The following is a 13,562-nucleotide window of genomic DNA, read 5'->3' as shown; positions in this document are numbered from 1 at the left end:
GACTCACCGTTAAGAGGTGCCGGCCTTGTTTGAAGTCCTTAATCCCAGTCAGTCTGTTCAGCATGCACTCCAGGCCTCCACACTGGGCCATCACGCCTGCCATCTTGTACACTTCTTCCTCATCCTCCTCTTCATCTACAGGATACACACAGATTATGAAGAAAGGAAGAAGCCACAATGGCAAGCTCAGGCAGCCCACAGAGGACTAAACAGTGAAGTAAAAACAGAGCAGCAGGCCACATGTACCAGCAGCTGAAGTTACAGCAACCATGTCAAATTTGAAAAGAACGATGAGCAGGAATATGAAGAGGAGCACCAGTGAATGGTCCTGTGCCATACAAGTATTCAGGTTGAAAGTACAGCCCTTAAGTGTTGTTAAAAATCAGCATTCACTGTGGGGGAAGCAGGTAAATGCAGCAAAAGTAATGTCAATCAACTTTAAGCTCACRGCAGAAAGGATAAGAGTGTCATTGCTCTACAGCGAACCCCTCAGATTTCAAATCTAATCCGAGCTTTTRGGAGACAAGTGCATTACCAGTAGTGGAGTCTAAAGATTCGATGAATTCCTCAGTGGCATCTCCTAGTAACCCTCGCATGCGGTAAATGATCCTCATCGGCTCCCCCTGCGAGAGAAAGGAGAGCGTTATATTAACTATGCCTGTCTGGACACACGTACACGAGTGTGATTTTCTTTACAGTGGGCAGCAGACATGTAAGTCTCTCTCTCCTTTGTGCTCTTTTGACAGAAGATAACACAGAACAATCTTTCACTCCCTCATCCTCCCGTTATTAAGATGAATTAAAAATAACAACTGCAAAGCCACAACCTGCAAAAACGTTCAACAAATCATCAGCTGGTCTGTCCGTTTTTTCCTGATGTTGCCAATTAGATGGATAGTGTGGTAATAAAGTCTTTCCTCCTTCGGTYCCCTCCTTTAGCATCAAGGAACAATCTGTCCAAGCAGAACATGCATTTATCTATAGAGAAATGTCTGCTTTATGCATCAACCTTCCTTTTCTAGGGTATTCCACAGCATACCTGGGATATACATAGATAAGGCATAGCCCAATAAATGAAGCAGAGGAGGCTAATTGAAGCCATGTTTTCAACTATGAAAAATCTGCAGCGATGGAAAACGGAACAAGAGAAGTAAGGGCAATTTAATGGGCTTTCACTAAGACAGTATATTGCTACAAGTAGAGAGCTTAAAACAGTAAAGGACCAGCCACACTTTTACTCTGGGAAGGGGTTGGTTTTCTAGATGCATTTCCAGCTGGAAATACTGACTGCATATCACTAAAATTTCCATTTTAATCCATAGGTCTAAATAAAAAGCAGAAAGGAAAAATCCCAGATTTGGAAGCAGGAGACCTTGCAAGAGAAAACCTGTCAGAAAGCGCACTAAGCCTAATGTGGAATAAGCAGTGCTTAATGTCACAGCAAATACATAAGCGCCGGGAAAGCCCCGGGGGGAAGATCTGCTCAAAGGCCGCACTAGAGACCAGCAATTAACACCACAGGGGTCCCTGGTAAAACGGCAGATGAATAATAATAATAATAATAATAAAAAAAAAAGCCAGTGAGAGACAAGGGGAACAAAAAGGGGGCCTGAGGTTGGCTTCCTGTGAGCCTGCCTATTTCCTAGGGAACGTGAGCCGGAGCTCCAGAAGTGCTTCATCAAGGTGTGCACAAAGGAAGACGGACGAGAGCCGTTCGGCGACCGTACTGCTGAGCAAACTCTGCCTTTCCCGGCCAGCACCGCACCTCAGGAGCGGAGCGCGTAGGGTACAGTGCAGCATCCCCCGGGAACGGCAGCTCCCCGCTCGGAGCGGGCACGCGGGCCGCAGTGGCACACGCAGTCGTCACGAGTTATTCCCCTTGGAAACGTGATGAGAGCTCAGATGAGAATTCAGCGGGTAAGCCCTACACCTCGCTTCCCTATCAAAATTGGTACCTTACTAAAAAATAATCAGTTGCCTGGGCTGGATTTCACAGCGTGTGTTATTTTTTAAACAAAGCTTGATTTTTTTTTCCTGTGAGTATAATCAACTCAAACAGGAGAACGAATRAGAAACATTAGGCAAACTGGTCTTCTTTTAAGATCTCCAGTGCTACTAGCAGAACCTCTAGAGAACACATCGGTAATGGGCAAGATTCACTCTGACAGACTCCTTTTCAGTGGGAGTTTCAGTGGCCACCACAAACACGAAGGGAATGGCCTGTTCTGGGCTCTATGTCCACCTCTGGAATGAGCTTGCTGTGACACTGTTGGCCTAGTCCCTCAAGACTGTTGTGTTCRTATCTTCTTCTGGAAAACAGGCGATACCTGCCTGTAGCGAATTGAGTGGATTATATCTGCCAAGTTCTTGGAGTTCTAAATGAAAAGCACAACAGTAGTAGCACAAAGYGATACGGAGAAATGTTGGACGCTCTCTCTGCACAAATAATTTGGGTTCATYTCTGAAATGCAGATTGACAGAGCAATCTGGTATCCCAGGCTGTACGCTCRCATTAAACTGCTATGTGCAGATGGAGCGTGAAGCGAGTTTTGAAAGGCAGTGACACAAAATTCAGCCATTTCCTCAAAGGAAAGGTAAGAAAGTTTGTTGCTCACAATGACAGCTCAGATAACTGCACGTGCTACACCCTAAGTTCAATACACTCACCTGGGTYGGTATTATGCCCTTTTAAGTCATTTATGTTGCAGAATTGAGCAACAGTGTATCCAAATAGAGCACAAAAAGGTGCTGAACAATTATAGCTAGGAAAATTATATGCCAGGAAATAAATCCCGACTCGTATGATTTTCTTTTAAAATATCAAAGACGAYGCTACAGACACATACCTCATTAGTAGGACACCACACTTTCTTGTAGACCTCAGCTACAGGCAAGTCCAAACTAATGATCTTATTGTTCACCAAAAGCTGAAAGGAAAAAAAAAAAAAAGTCTCGAACAAGTTCACACCGCATTGCTAGGTTAGCAGCTATAAGCTATTTAGGAACGAGTTCCACATGTCCGTGCAAGACATCCACACTTGGGCTTTCTCACCTCCATTCCACTGTCATCCTCCAGCAGAGCTACCAGGTCACAGTCCTGACAGATTTTGTTCTTGATGTCCCTCATGAGTGGCCCAATGCCAGGCTCATTACTGCTGTAGGGATTGCCTGGCATTCTGCCCTGCAAGAAGTCTTCCTGCTGGGGATCTTTCTCCAGCGTTACAAAGAACTCAGTCACTTCATTCTCTTCCTAAAGAGTAAAAGCGGAGGCAGTGTGACATTTTTCCCCCCCCAAAACACGCTCCATTTCCTGCATTCACATATTAGCAATTTGCAGGGCATCCCTAAACCATAAGTCCTTTCATCACTGGTGCATCCTGCTTTATATTGCCTCACACAGACTTTGGTAAGAACGCAAAATGACAACCCTACCTGTTCTCCTTTGCACAAAACAGGCCWGAGCAAGGAACCTGAATATTAAAACCTCAAAACCAGACAGCATATTACTACAGCTCTACATTGGCCAATATTAAATCATCATTGTCTATGCTATTATTTTGCTTTGWTGAAATGCAAACAACTTTATTCAAGAAGTCTCATTTTGTAAGTGATGCTACAGCCATCTGTATACTTACAGGATAGATAATACTGCAAAGTCTCTCAAAGATAAACACAGGTGTCCTGTAGTCATCAAGGCTGTAACGTTTTGCAGTCTCTATACACACTGCCATAAATGCCTTTGTTTCGGATTCTGTGCCTGCCAAGAAAAGGAAGCATTAAGAGAGACACATGGACCAGTTTTTAAGGGCTCCATTTTAACCCAATATACACAACAAATCCTCATGCAGCAAGAACCACACTTTGGTGCCCTCTTCTTTCAAGTACCAGCCACCTAGCAAAGAAAAGGCTGTTTATTGGCATGGTTACTGGGAAACCCCTTTGCATGCTTGTGCTGCAGTAGAACAGCCCGGTTAAGGAGGAAGTTTAAATTTCTGGGAAATAAGAGATGATTCCAGGAACGTCATTTACCTTTACTGTGCCAAAAGGAAATATTAAAAGGTCCAAGCCAGTAAACAAACAAACAACAATACAACAACAACAAAACCCATCCCTATAGTAGCATTTTAGAACCTTTATGAGTCCTTTATGTAGTTATACCACCTGCTTTTTCCTTCCTGGTTGATTTAGAGTCTGGATTTCTGGAACTCCAGTGGCTTTACCTGTTGTCATATCTTCCAGCATTTCCAACAGCATATCCTGGGTTTCATCGATCAGCTTTGTTCTCTGCACCACTAACTTCCTCAAACACAGGTAACCGTTCAGGACCGTACCCACCAGGCGGCTTTTGAAGTGTCGTTTGATAGACTCCACCTCCACGAAGGAAGAGAGAAGACCTATACAGAAACGAAACGTTTAGGAAGTAGAAACAGTTTGATTTGCTAGCTGAAAGTTTCCTGTGGCCAGCAAATACGAAGCTCCATCATAAAAGAAAATATGAAAAAGAGTGATCGAACTGATATGATGTATTTCCATTTCAAACAAGTTTTTGAAAAAAGTATACCAGAGACGGCAAAGAAAAGCCACCACAATGAAATAAAAGGGCAAGTTGCTAAAATGTTAATAACTAAGGAATAAATCAGCAGTGTTTACAATGGTCCTGGGAACTATACTGTTCAATAAATGTAATCAAAATATGGAGAAGAACATGTTGTATCACTTTGTTGTAAAGTGATACAACAAAGTTTGCTCATGACACAAAATTAGTTCAGGTAACTAAAAACTAAAACCGACCACAAAAACCTATGGGAAAAATCTATCCACTGACAGAGCTAAACTGATGGGTAAAATTCCAATGCCGATGRTTGCAGAACACTGCAGCACATCTGTTCAAAACTCTGCTACGTGCTGTAATAGAACAACAATCACCCTGTCTCTAATCCCACTATATGACTTCTGTTGATGCCAGCAAATACCTGTGAGACTCTTCAAGGCATATCCCTGCTGTAGATCAGTGCTGAGCGTTGCTTCCTCCAAGGCAAGTAAACGAGCTATTTCCTGAAAATAATTAACATGCCCATTAGGATAAACTACAATGCTGATAATGACTAGCTGGACAGTGTCCAACACTCTGAAAACTAACTGACCTGTATGTGAACGCAGGGTGCAAAGAAACATAACAAAGAAACAGCCAACCACAGAGAAATCTGAATTGCAGTGTTGAAGTACAGGGGGAGAAAAACTGACCCAAATATTCTCCCGATCTTCTCCCTCTTTYTGCTCAAGTGGCCCTCCAGGACAACTCTCAGTGCCAGGCTGTGCCCCCTGCGCTCTAGGTGCACAGGACTCAGGACCACCATTAACACAGAGGGTGTTATCTGTCATGGGACTGAGTTATGTCTCACTAGCGAACTGCTAAAACCCACTATCTGAGGATTACAACTTAAAAGCGTTCCCTCTTCAGCAGGCTGTAACTCACACTGGAGGAATAGTAGCACACCTCATCCTCCCTTGTCATTAAGGGCTTCTGGAGTCCAGTCTGCCAGTTAAGACAGCTTCCAGCCAGGACCCAGTGCCAAGTCAGTGGAGCAATATTTATACCCTTTAGCACAGAYGCCCAGAGAAAAGCTACCTAACATGAACTGGCCAGTTTGCACTGAGGCCAGATACAGCTGGAGTTATTTTGTGCTCAGAGGTGACAGATACTGCAAAAGTACAAACTTTCTAAACCAGACACGGGTCAGCAACAGGGCACTGAATAGAGAGATGTAACATATCTCAAAGTGTTAAATGAGCTGACTGACAAGGCAGGGACAAGCTTCCCACTGCTACACAGCTCCTCCAGAGACCCATACCTTAGTGATGAGGCTGCCAATATAGGGCAAAACCCCTCTGGCAGCCAGGTAGACCTTCCAGTGGGCAGGTTTGATGAGTTTCTGATACAGTGCCAGGTACTCAGCAGCACACTCGCCAGCAACGCTCAGCTCATCCAGGTAGCTTGTGAAAAGAAAGCACTGGTTGGCAACTGCTTCACAGCAATACGCAACATTCACAAATTAAGTTTAGCATAGAAAGAAAGTTTAAAAAGCACCCCCCCCCCCCCCGAAACTTATCCAAACTTTCTCCCTATTTTTAGGGAGAAAAATTCTCACGGGAATCAGAGAAAAATCATTYCGGAGCTGCCAAGTGCGGCATCCTAAGAAATACCTTGTAAGGAGATCAAGGACCTGTTGTTTACGGCTGGGGATGGTAGCCAGAGCTTCCACAATAGTGCACGCAGCCTGCCTGGCGGCTTGCGTGGCAGGAGTAAACAGCACCTAAGGTAAGAGCATTAAAATAAGGTATCATTTGATGTGCACATATAAACTAACAACATTTTACTAAAACAGCAAAGCATACATCGGGATAGCAGTGCACCTCTGTTCTCTCGAAGACTTGGTTCAGTGAGGTGGTCTACCCTGTTCTCCATCAACATTTTCAAACAACGCACTGCGTAGGCGACATACTGATGCACGTATACAGGAAGAAAAGCCTTTGTACAAGACCGATGAAAACCCAGTAGTCCAAATGCAGCTATTAGACTGGTAGAAGCATCGTAGCAATTTAAGACTCCGAGAGCATATCCAGAATACTGGATAAACATTTTTAAACAGCATTTGTATGGAACAAAGCTGCAAATCTTTCTCAGAATTAGATGTTACAGTCTCTCCAAAAAAATCACTGCTCAGACTGACTGCAAAGTACACAGAAGATGTGCATCAATAATCTCTGATGGTTAACTCTGTCCTAAGCTGTTGGATAGGTTGGTGCATCCCAATCAAGTTTTCACTAGCACTTACCTGACGCAACCAATTGTTGTGTCCCAGCTTGAGATCCAGAGGGCAAGTTCTCTTCCCACGGCGACTCATGAACTGTTTCCATTTCCAGACATATTTTTCCAACAAGTAGAGCTGGTGAAGCTCAGTTTTGCTGGGAGCTTTCCCATTGGAATCTATACCTGCAAAATTGAACACAGTTTAAGAGAACTGTCAGCAGCTAGTAATTACTAACACTRTTGTATTTTATTTTGCATACTGGACCACCTCCAACTCCATTTGGAATTCTGAGAAGCTTCTTGGTTCTTTCTACTGCCATTTTCACTTCCATTTGGACATACGTTCACCTCCAATCCAGATGCAAATCCCAGAGCCTCTCAGGTTACTCAATTCTACCTTTTAGTTGGCTGCTTTCATTTTAAATAAACAGCAAATTTCATTTTTGATTTTCCACKATGTTCTTCAGGTACAGTGCATTTTCTGCTCAGAGATTTAGCCAGGTAGCCTAGACAGATCAGTGCTGTAATTGCTAAGGACTACAGCTAAGCATGAAGATGATATCTGATGTCACAGGACAGAAGCTGACACCYCTACACAAGCGTGTTCCTTGTTAAACTTGGAGGACGTGCATACTCTTTCACAAAGTGAGCTAAATCACACCAAGATGAAAGCTCAAGATTACCTCTGGCAGGGAGGCACTTTTTCCAAGCTTCGTATGAYGCTTTGGGGTCCCTCTTGAGCCACAGCTGAGCTTGTGCATGGATTTCATTGCTGTAAGGCTTCACAGTGGTGAGTGCATCCATAGGCACATCCTAACAAGCAAAAAGAGATTTGTGGAAGTCACATTTGGCCCTCTTAAGAGTTACTCCTGCAGGTGTAACCATTAGCTGCACCTGCTCAGTGGATAGGTAAATGTAGCTCTTGCATAAAAGCACRTTATCCCTACAAAGCAGTTATTTCCAATTTTGCTGTGAGTCAAGCAACACTCCTTTCCTCATTTCCCACTACTAAGAACAATGAACTAAGATAGATACTTTAGACTAAAGAAGATGCTGATACTACTGAAATATCAGTACACTCATCTTTGACATCAAGCCATGAATATCAGATAGCTAAGCCAAGGGAGAAACATAGCTCCCCTTTGCAAACGTTATCCAACTTCCAAGTAAGAGCAGCCAATCRATATCATATTATCGGAACTGCAGCTCTACATTTAAATTTGAGTCAAAGGTACTTGATTCTACAGAACTGGTGAAAGCACCAAGAGCTTGCCTAAAATAACTAAGTTGCAGTTTTGAAGTAGCTTTCYTCTTCCCCCATGCCACAAATCTGAAAGGATAAAAGCAAAGTACTGTCTTGAATAGTAGTAAAGCCACCAAACAACATTTGAAAATGGAAACTAATAATCTGTAATTCTCAGTCTGCAAAGGCAAGAGTCACGGGACACAACCTGCTGCCCTTGTGCTTCCCCAGCAACTGTGACAAGGAAAAGAAATCTCTAGTATCCTCCCAAAGGTGTTTCTCTCTACGGCTGGTGTGCCAGACTTCAATCAGCTCGCTTTGACATGCTTTGCTCAGCACCTGTGTGAGGCAGTACCTTATTTTTCTTGCTGGTTGGAGCAGGCGGTTTGATCAGCTTTTGCAGAATGCGCAGGCACATGAGGGTGATGTTTTCCACCACCACTGGGGTCTTAATGTTCACCGCCATCAGAAAGAGGCTGAGAGCTGAAAGGAGGATATAAGTGTTAATACACAGGACGTGGAGATGTGACACCTCTATAGCTCTGCACAGCACATCAGAAGTGCTCAGTATTTGGTAAAAGCTCATGTCCTTAAGCTAAAGCTATCACACTCTCAYGGAGTTACGAATGAGAAACATTTATTTTCTCTTACAGGAAAGAACTTTGCCATCCTTCCCTTCCAGCTTTATTCCTCCACTTTTTTGCTTCTCMGCACTCCCAAGTCAAAAAAATAGCTTCATCTCAAGATAATGTATCTGGTGCTAACTGCACTTCTAACCCAAACCACAAGCCATCTGAGCCAGGATCACTTTTCTTCCATAAAAAATTCGTTTCTGTACACAGATGTGGTTATAATGTTTTAAAATAAAGATTTCACATTAGTYGTTCGAACTCACCACAACGCAGTCGGAGCTCCCAGCAACTGTCTTCCTTCGAGATAGAGTCTGTTAGCAGCAACATTTCATACTGGAGGCTGCTAGCCTGTAATACAGACAACATATGGAAAATCTCAGGAATTCTTGGTAACGCAGCAGTCACTTTTGTCTTTTGATAATAAAAAGCCCATGTTCAAAACACAGGCATCCCAATAAACTTAATCCCATGCCTATTTGGGATAACTAGCAATCTGTTTGAGAGGCTGCAAGGGAAGCTGCGATACACAGCTACAACAGGCAAAACTGCCTGAGGAAACTTGTGTGTCTATCTTTGCACAACTTTGTGATTTGCTCTGACATATATCTTAATTCCCACCAAGACAGAAACGCTATCCATATTACAGACAGATTGTGATAATAGAGAAGATACAATAACTAGCAAACACCAGCAGTTCGGGAGGTCAGAAAAGAGAAATGGGAAGACAYTGCAGTTTCTTACCAAGTCTGGATTTGCCCAGTGTCCTTTCAGAGCTGCAGAAACCTTCCCAATGATTAAGTCATTCATTTGTTGTGTGGCCTCTGGATTGTCCCTAATTTCAGAAGCAAAGAAAATACTATTATRCTCTGTATTTAATATTATGCATACTAAATACTCAACACTCCTGTGGTTTCAACTTAAATGATGAAAAATGTACAAAAACATACAGCATATGTAAGACATCTCCACCATAAGACCTTTCCAATAGGGTTTTTTTTAAGCATGTGGCTTTCCAGAGTTCACCAGACATGAACACAGAATCAGACCTAACCTGGTCAGAAGGCACATGAGCTGACGGACCTCCTCCCGCATAGTGGCTGCGCCACGGCGCAAGTTGTAGTCAAACAGTTCTCGGATAAGGCCCTGGGACACAAGGATATGCCTGATGGCAGAGTTGGTGGCCAAGGCCCGGAGCAATGTTATGCAGTGTTCAGTGACRGCTGAGGCACAGCCGTAGCATTTCGTTGAGGATGTGTGGCCACAGCCTAGAACAGACAAGGCACGATACTGGCTGGCAGTAAACGTGGGCTGGACGGTAGTTCGTGAGGACTTAGTCGCTGCCTCTCTCTGCTGCAGATCATATTCCAGAAGCTCCTTTCGAGAGGCAAACACTTTCTGCAATACAGAGCAGGAGAAATGAAAACTATGGAATTATGAAAGAGTACACGTTTGCTAATCCTATTCACCGGCTATGCTATTTTCTTTTTCACTACATATTTTATGGAGAAACCTTGCTAACCAAGTATCTCAAAATTCAAAATCCTTCAAGTCAATGGTACACTTGGGAAATCCATTAGAAATCCCAGCCTAACTCAGTTATCTGCTCTATAGAAAGACAAGTTTTCTGCATTACATGCAATATAATATTGTAAAGGTTACACATCAATTACATTCACAGTAAATGCAGCTTTTAGAAACAATCTTTTTGGTCTTTTCCCTGAAAATATGCAGTTGAACACCTATCATTAGCTATACCACTGAACACAGAACAGCAGCATCTTACTTCCTACTTCTGATGTGCACTGTATCTGGTAATATAGGGTAACAAATGGCCTAAATTCAAATCAAACAGCATCGTACCTGGATGATTTTGGAAAGTTCATCAAAAGAGTTCTTGCAGTCACCACAGTATTCCTGGGCTAACTGGAGTATGTATCTGTTCACACTAGCTGAGGTAGAGCTGATCCCTCCACTACTACCAGATTCATCCTGGAACAGAGGGGAAAACAAAAGAAATCAGATGCAGAGACTACACATACAAGTAACACCCACAGAGCAGCAGCTGAGGCAAAGACCTTTAGCTCTTCTGGGCAGTATAAAAGGTCAGTGTCTCACGAGCTTGTCTCCTGCAAGGGTTCTGCAAAGATGCATCTGTCTCCTGTTACCTGTGGCTTTTCAGGAGCAGCCTCGTTCACTTTACACAACAGGTTTTCCAGCTGTGGTCGGTGTCCCATTAGCTGGTGATACACTCTGTCAGCCTTGTCCAGCAGAGTGTTAATATTTGTTACTGCCTACAAATAAAAAGACAAGGAAACTCTTGTTTTTACATTGACAAGCTTTTTAATTCCACTTCCATAAAACTACACGCCATAGCCTCCAGGTCTTTCTTCTCTTCCACCTTTCTCTGTCTCTGACTGAGAAGCAGCACTAATTACAATGCTTTGGGAACGTGGGCTCCTCGAAATCATGGTGGCCACACATCAAAACCCAGGCACAGAAAGCCTAGTGAGATTCCTCTGCAGAAAATGCAACAGGGAAGCCAGAATCCTTGATACTTTGCTTCCAGATGCCAGAGAAGCTCCTACAGATGACTGCAAAGCAAATGTGCCAAGAAGCTTCCTCCAAATTCACCCTCTTGTACAACAAGACAGAGAGGTGCAGTGCTAGATAGCTAGTTCAGGAGAAATAAAGCACTGGATAACATCATCTGAAGAATTATCTATTTGGTGGAGTAAGTTAGTAAACAAGAGACTGTACTCCGTACCTCTCTCAAAAACAGAGACAGAACTGAGATCTTTTTGAGATCATCAGCATCAAAGCAAATGAATCAGCTATTAGTCTCACCTTCTTTCGATCCTCTTCGTTCTCTATAGGATCCACTGCGCAGCAAGGCTTGGCATACAACATGAAGTCAAAGCGAGCGTATTTACAGAACCCACAGGCATTGCAAAGGAAAGGATCCTTCTCATCATAATTAATGGATCTGAAAGGCAAGCCAGAACAGTCAAAAGAAGGCTGTTAAGCTTACAGAGATAACTAGGGGAATGACATAAGCAAGCTGTGAATGCACTTGGCAAGTAAAAGAAGAATGGCCCATAAAACGGCTCATCTACCAAATTGCCCTGGGAAAGCATCATAAGCAAAATACATAAGGTACACGTAAATCACAACTTATAAATCAGGCACCAAAAATCCTTACAGGATAGCTACCATACTCATCCCAGTAAGAAGTAATGGATATGAATTTGTTCTCATCAACGCTACTTTAACTACACTATTTCCCAGCAGAATGCCAGACTAGGGCACTGTGCCCTGAGAATACAGATAAAAAGAATCCATTTTGGTTTTTTAAGGTCTATATTTTGAATAGCTAACACTGTGCACTGCTGCAGGAGGACTAGCTACAGCACACTTAACTATCTCCTGTTGCAGACCAGAGTAGCATGACACAAACTGATTTACAGCTCCTGTAACTCAACCGGGGATATGAAAACCTCTCAATATACCAATAATCAATTCATCCCTGCGAAGAATCTCCTAAGCACCATGAATCCCTTCAGGATTAGAGGGGAGTGTGGGACAACCACAAGGGGAGGAGAAATATCAGACGAGGAGACAGATCTCGAAAAAGAAAAAAGAGAAGGATTTATAACTCTGTGGTTAAAGCCTGAATAGCGCACAGTAAATTAGGCCCTGAGCCTTAGTCTGAATGAGGAGAGCACAACAAAAGCACTGAATAGACAAGCGAGCACTGTCCATCCTGCACAGAAAGCACCCCCTGTTCACATTCCGGTAACCGAAGCCCAGCCTCTCAACCCTTGAACAGGCCAGCCAAAAATAACCTTACCCTGGGAATCTTCTTTCTTAAACTTCTGAGGGCTTGATTTGAAACTTCTGTGTTCTTTCAACATTGTCATATCAGGTTTCTTTTGCTCGCCTGCATTAACGTTAAATCCCTATAAGCCTGTTTTATACTCTAGACTAACTTGATTGTGCAGCGGTATTAACCAGAATCATGTATTTAAGTAGCAGGGTGTTTTGCTGAACATTCAACACGGGCAACAGCACAAGGGCTCCAGAAACCCCCTGCACGGACTCCGGGGGCAGGCACGAGGGTGACGTACCTGCACTTGTGGCACTGGTATACGTTCTCTCCACAGTTCCCACACACTCCCGGGTTGGCCGGGACAGACGCGCTACACCGAGGGCACTGCAGGGTCTCCGTGGAAGCCTGGTAATTCTCATAAAAATCTGCAAATTCAATCATCAGGTTGGAAGCCACAATGGGCAGCGGCAAGTCGATCTTCACCTCCGTCTGGCCTGGGGTCAGCTGGACTTTTTTGGCTTTGTGCCAACGAGCCGGCCTGGGAAAGAAAGCAAGTCGCATTTCTTTTCAACAGGAAAGTACCCTCCTGCCCACAGACGAARGGAAGCCAAACACAACCGCCTCAGCTCAAAATCGACTTTAAAGGGGATGAATGGAGAGCAGTTCTAGGATTCGTTTCCTTAGCTTCTGCACTGACATGACACGTAGCCAGGAATGCATTTTAAGCTTTTATCTGCTTCACAGGGAGAGACCAGTTTGGATTAAAGAGCTGTTGATGCCTCATGGAAAAACTTCAGTGCCTCAGACAACACCTAGGGATTTTCACCTCCATTAGGAAAGACGCTCGCGTGGGAACAGGCTCCCGACTTCCGAAGATCTCCTGCGCTCCCCCTGCTCCTTCCCAACCCGAAACAGCAGCCTCGCTCTGTGACATCGTAATCCTCTCCCTGTGACGTCACAGCGGGGGGGGCTGTGGTCCCTGTGACCTCATAACAGCGGGCAGGGGCTGCGGCTCCTGTGACCTCACAGCGGGGGGGCGGGGAGGGCTGC

General features: G+C 43.9%; 1 protein-coding gene across 1 annotated transcript in view; it reads right to left on the bottom strand.

The window, feature by feature from the left end:
* UBR4 (ubiquitin protein ligase E3 component n-recognin 4) overlaps window positions 1–13,562 on the bottom strand; it is a gene marked incomplete at its 5' end in the record, with an annotated part of 81,370 nt that overhangs the window by 14,782 nt on the left and 53,026 nt on the right. The window contains 19 exons of the mRNA XM_085305233.1: window positions 8–135; window positions 536–623; window positions 2,847–2,927; window positions 3,053–3,250; window positions 3,636–3,757; window positions 4,221–4,394; window positions 4,974–5,055; window positions 5,853–5,994; window positions 6,205–6,314; window positions 6,837–6,994; window positions 7,495–7,624; window positions 8,410–8,537; window positions 8,950–9,034; window positions 9,428–9,518; window positions 9,738–10,081; window positions 10,547–10,675; window positions 10,852–10,977; window positions 11,531–11,669; window positions 12,811–13,050. Of these exons, the coding sequence (XP_085161359.1) occupies window positions 8–135; window positions 536–623; window positions 2,847–2,927; window positions 3,053–3,250; window positions 3,636–3,757; window positions 4,221–4,394; window positions 4,974–5,055; window positions 5,853–5,994; window positions 6,205–6,314; window positions 6,837–6,994; window positions 7,495–7,624; window positions 8,410–8,537; window positions 8,950–9,034; window positions 9,428–9,518; window positions 9,738–10,081; window positions 10,547–10,675; window positions 10,852–10,977; window positions 11,531–11,669; window positions 12,811–13,050 (2,695 nt within the window). The remainder of the gene's footprint in view (window positions 1–7; window positions 136–535; window positions 624–2,846; window positions 2,928–3,052; window positions 3,251–3,635; window positions 3,758–4,220; window positions 4,395–4,973; window positions 5,056–5,852; window positions 5,995–6,204; window positions 6,315–6,836; window positions 6,995–7,494; window positions 7,625–8,409; window positions 8,538–8,949; window positions 9,035–9,427; window positions 9,519–9,737; window positions 10,082–10,546; window positions 10,676–10,851; window positions 10,978–11,530; window positions 11,670–12,810; window positions 13,051–13,562) is intronic.

This window comes from Rhea americana, unplaced genomic scaffold (genome assembly GCF_003343005.1).
Source record: "Rhea americana isolate MKP2758 unplaced genomic scaffold, rheAme1 scaffold_217, whole genome shotgun sequence".
In the NCBI taxonomy this organism is placed as follows: domain Eukaryota; kingdom Metazoa; phylum Chordata; class Aves; order Rheiformes; family Rheidae; genus Rhea; species Rhea americana.
This window is presented reverse-complemented; position numbering and strand designations above follow the sequence as displayed.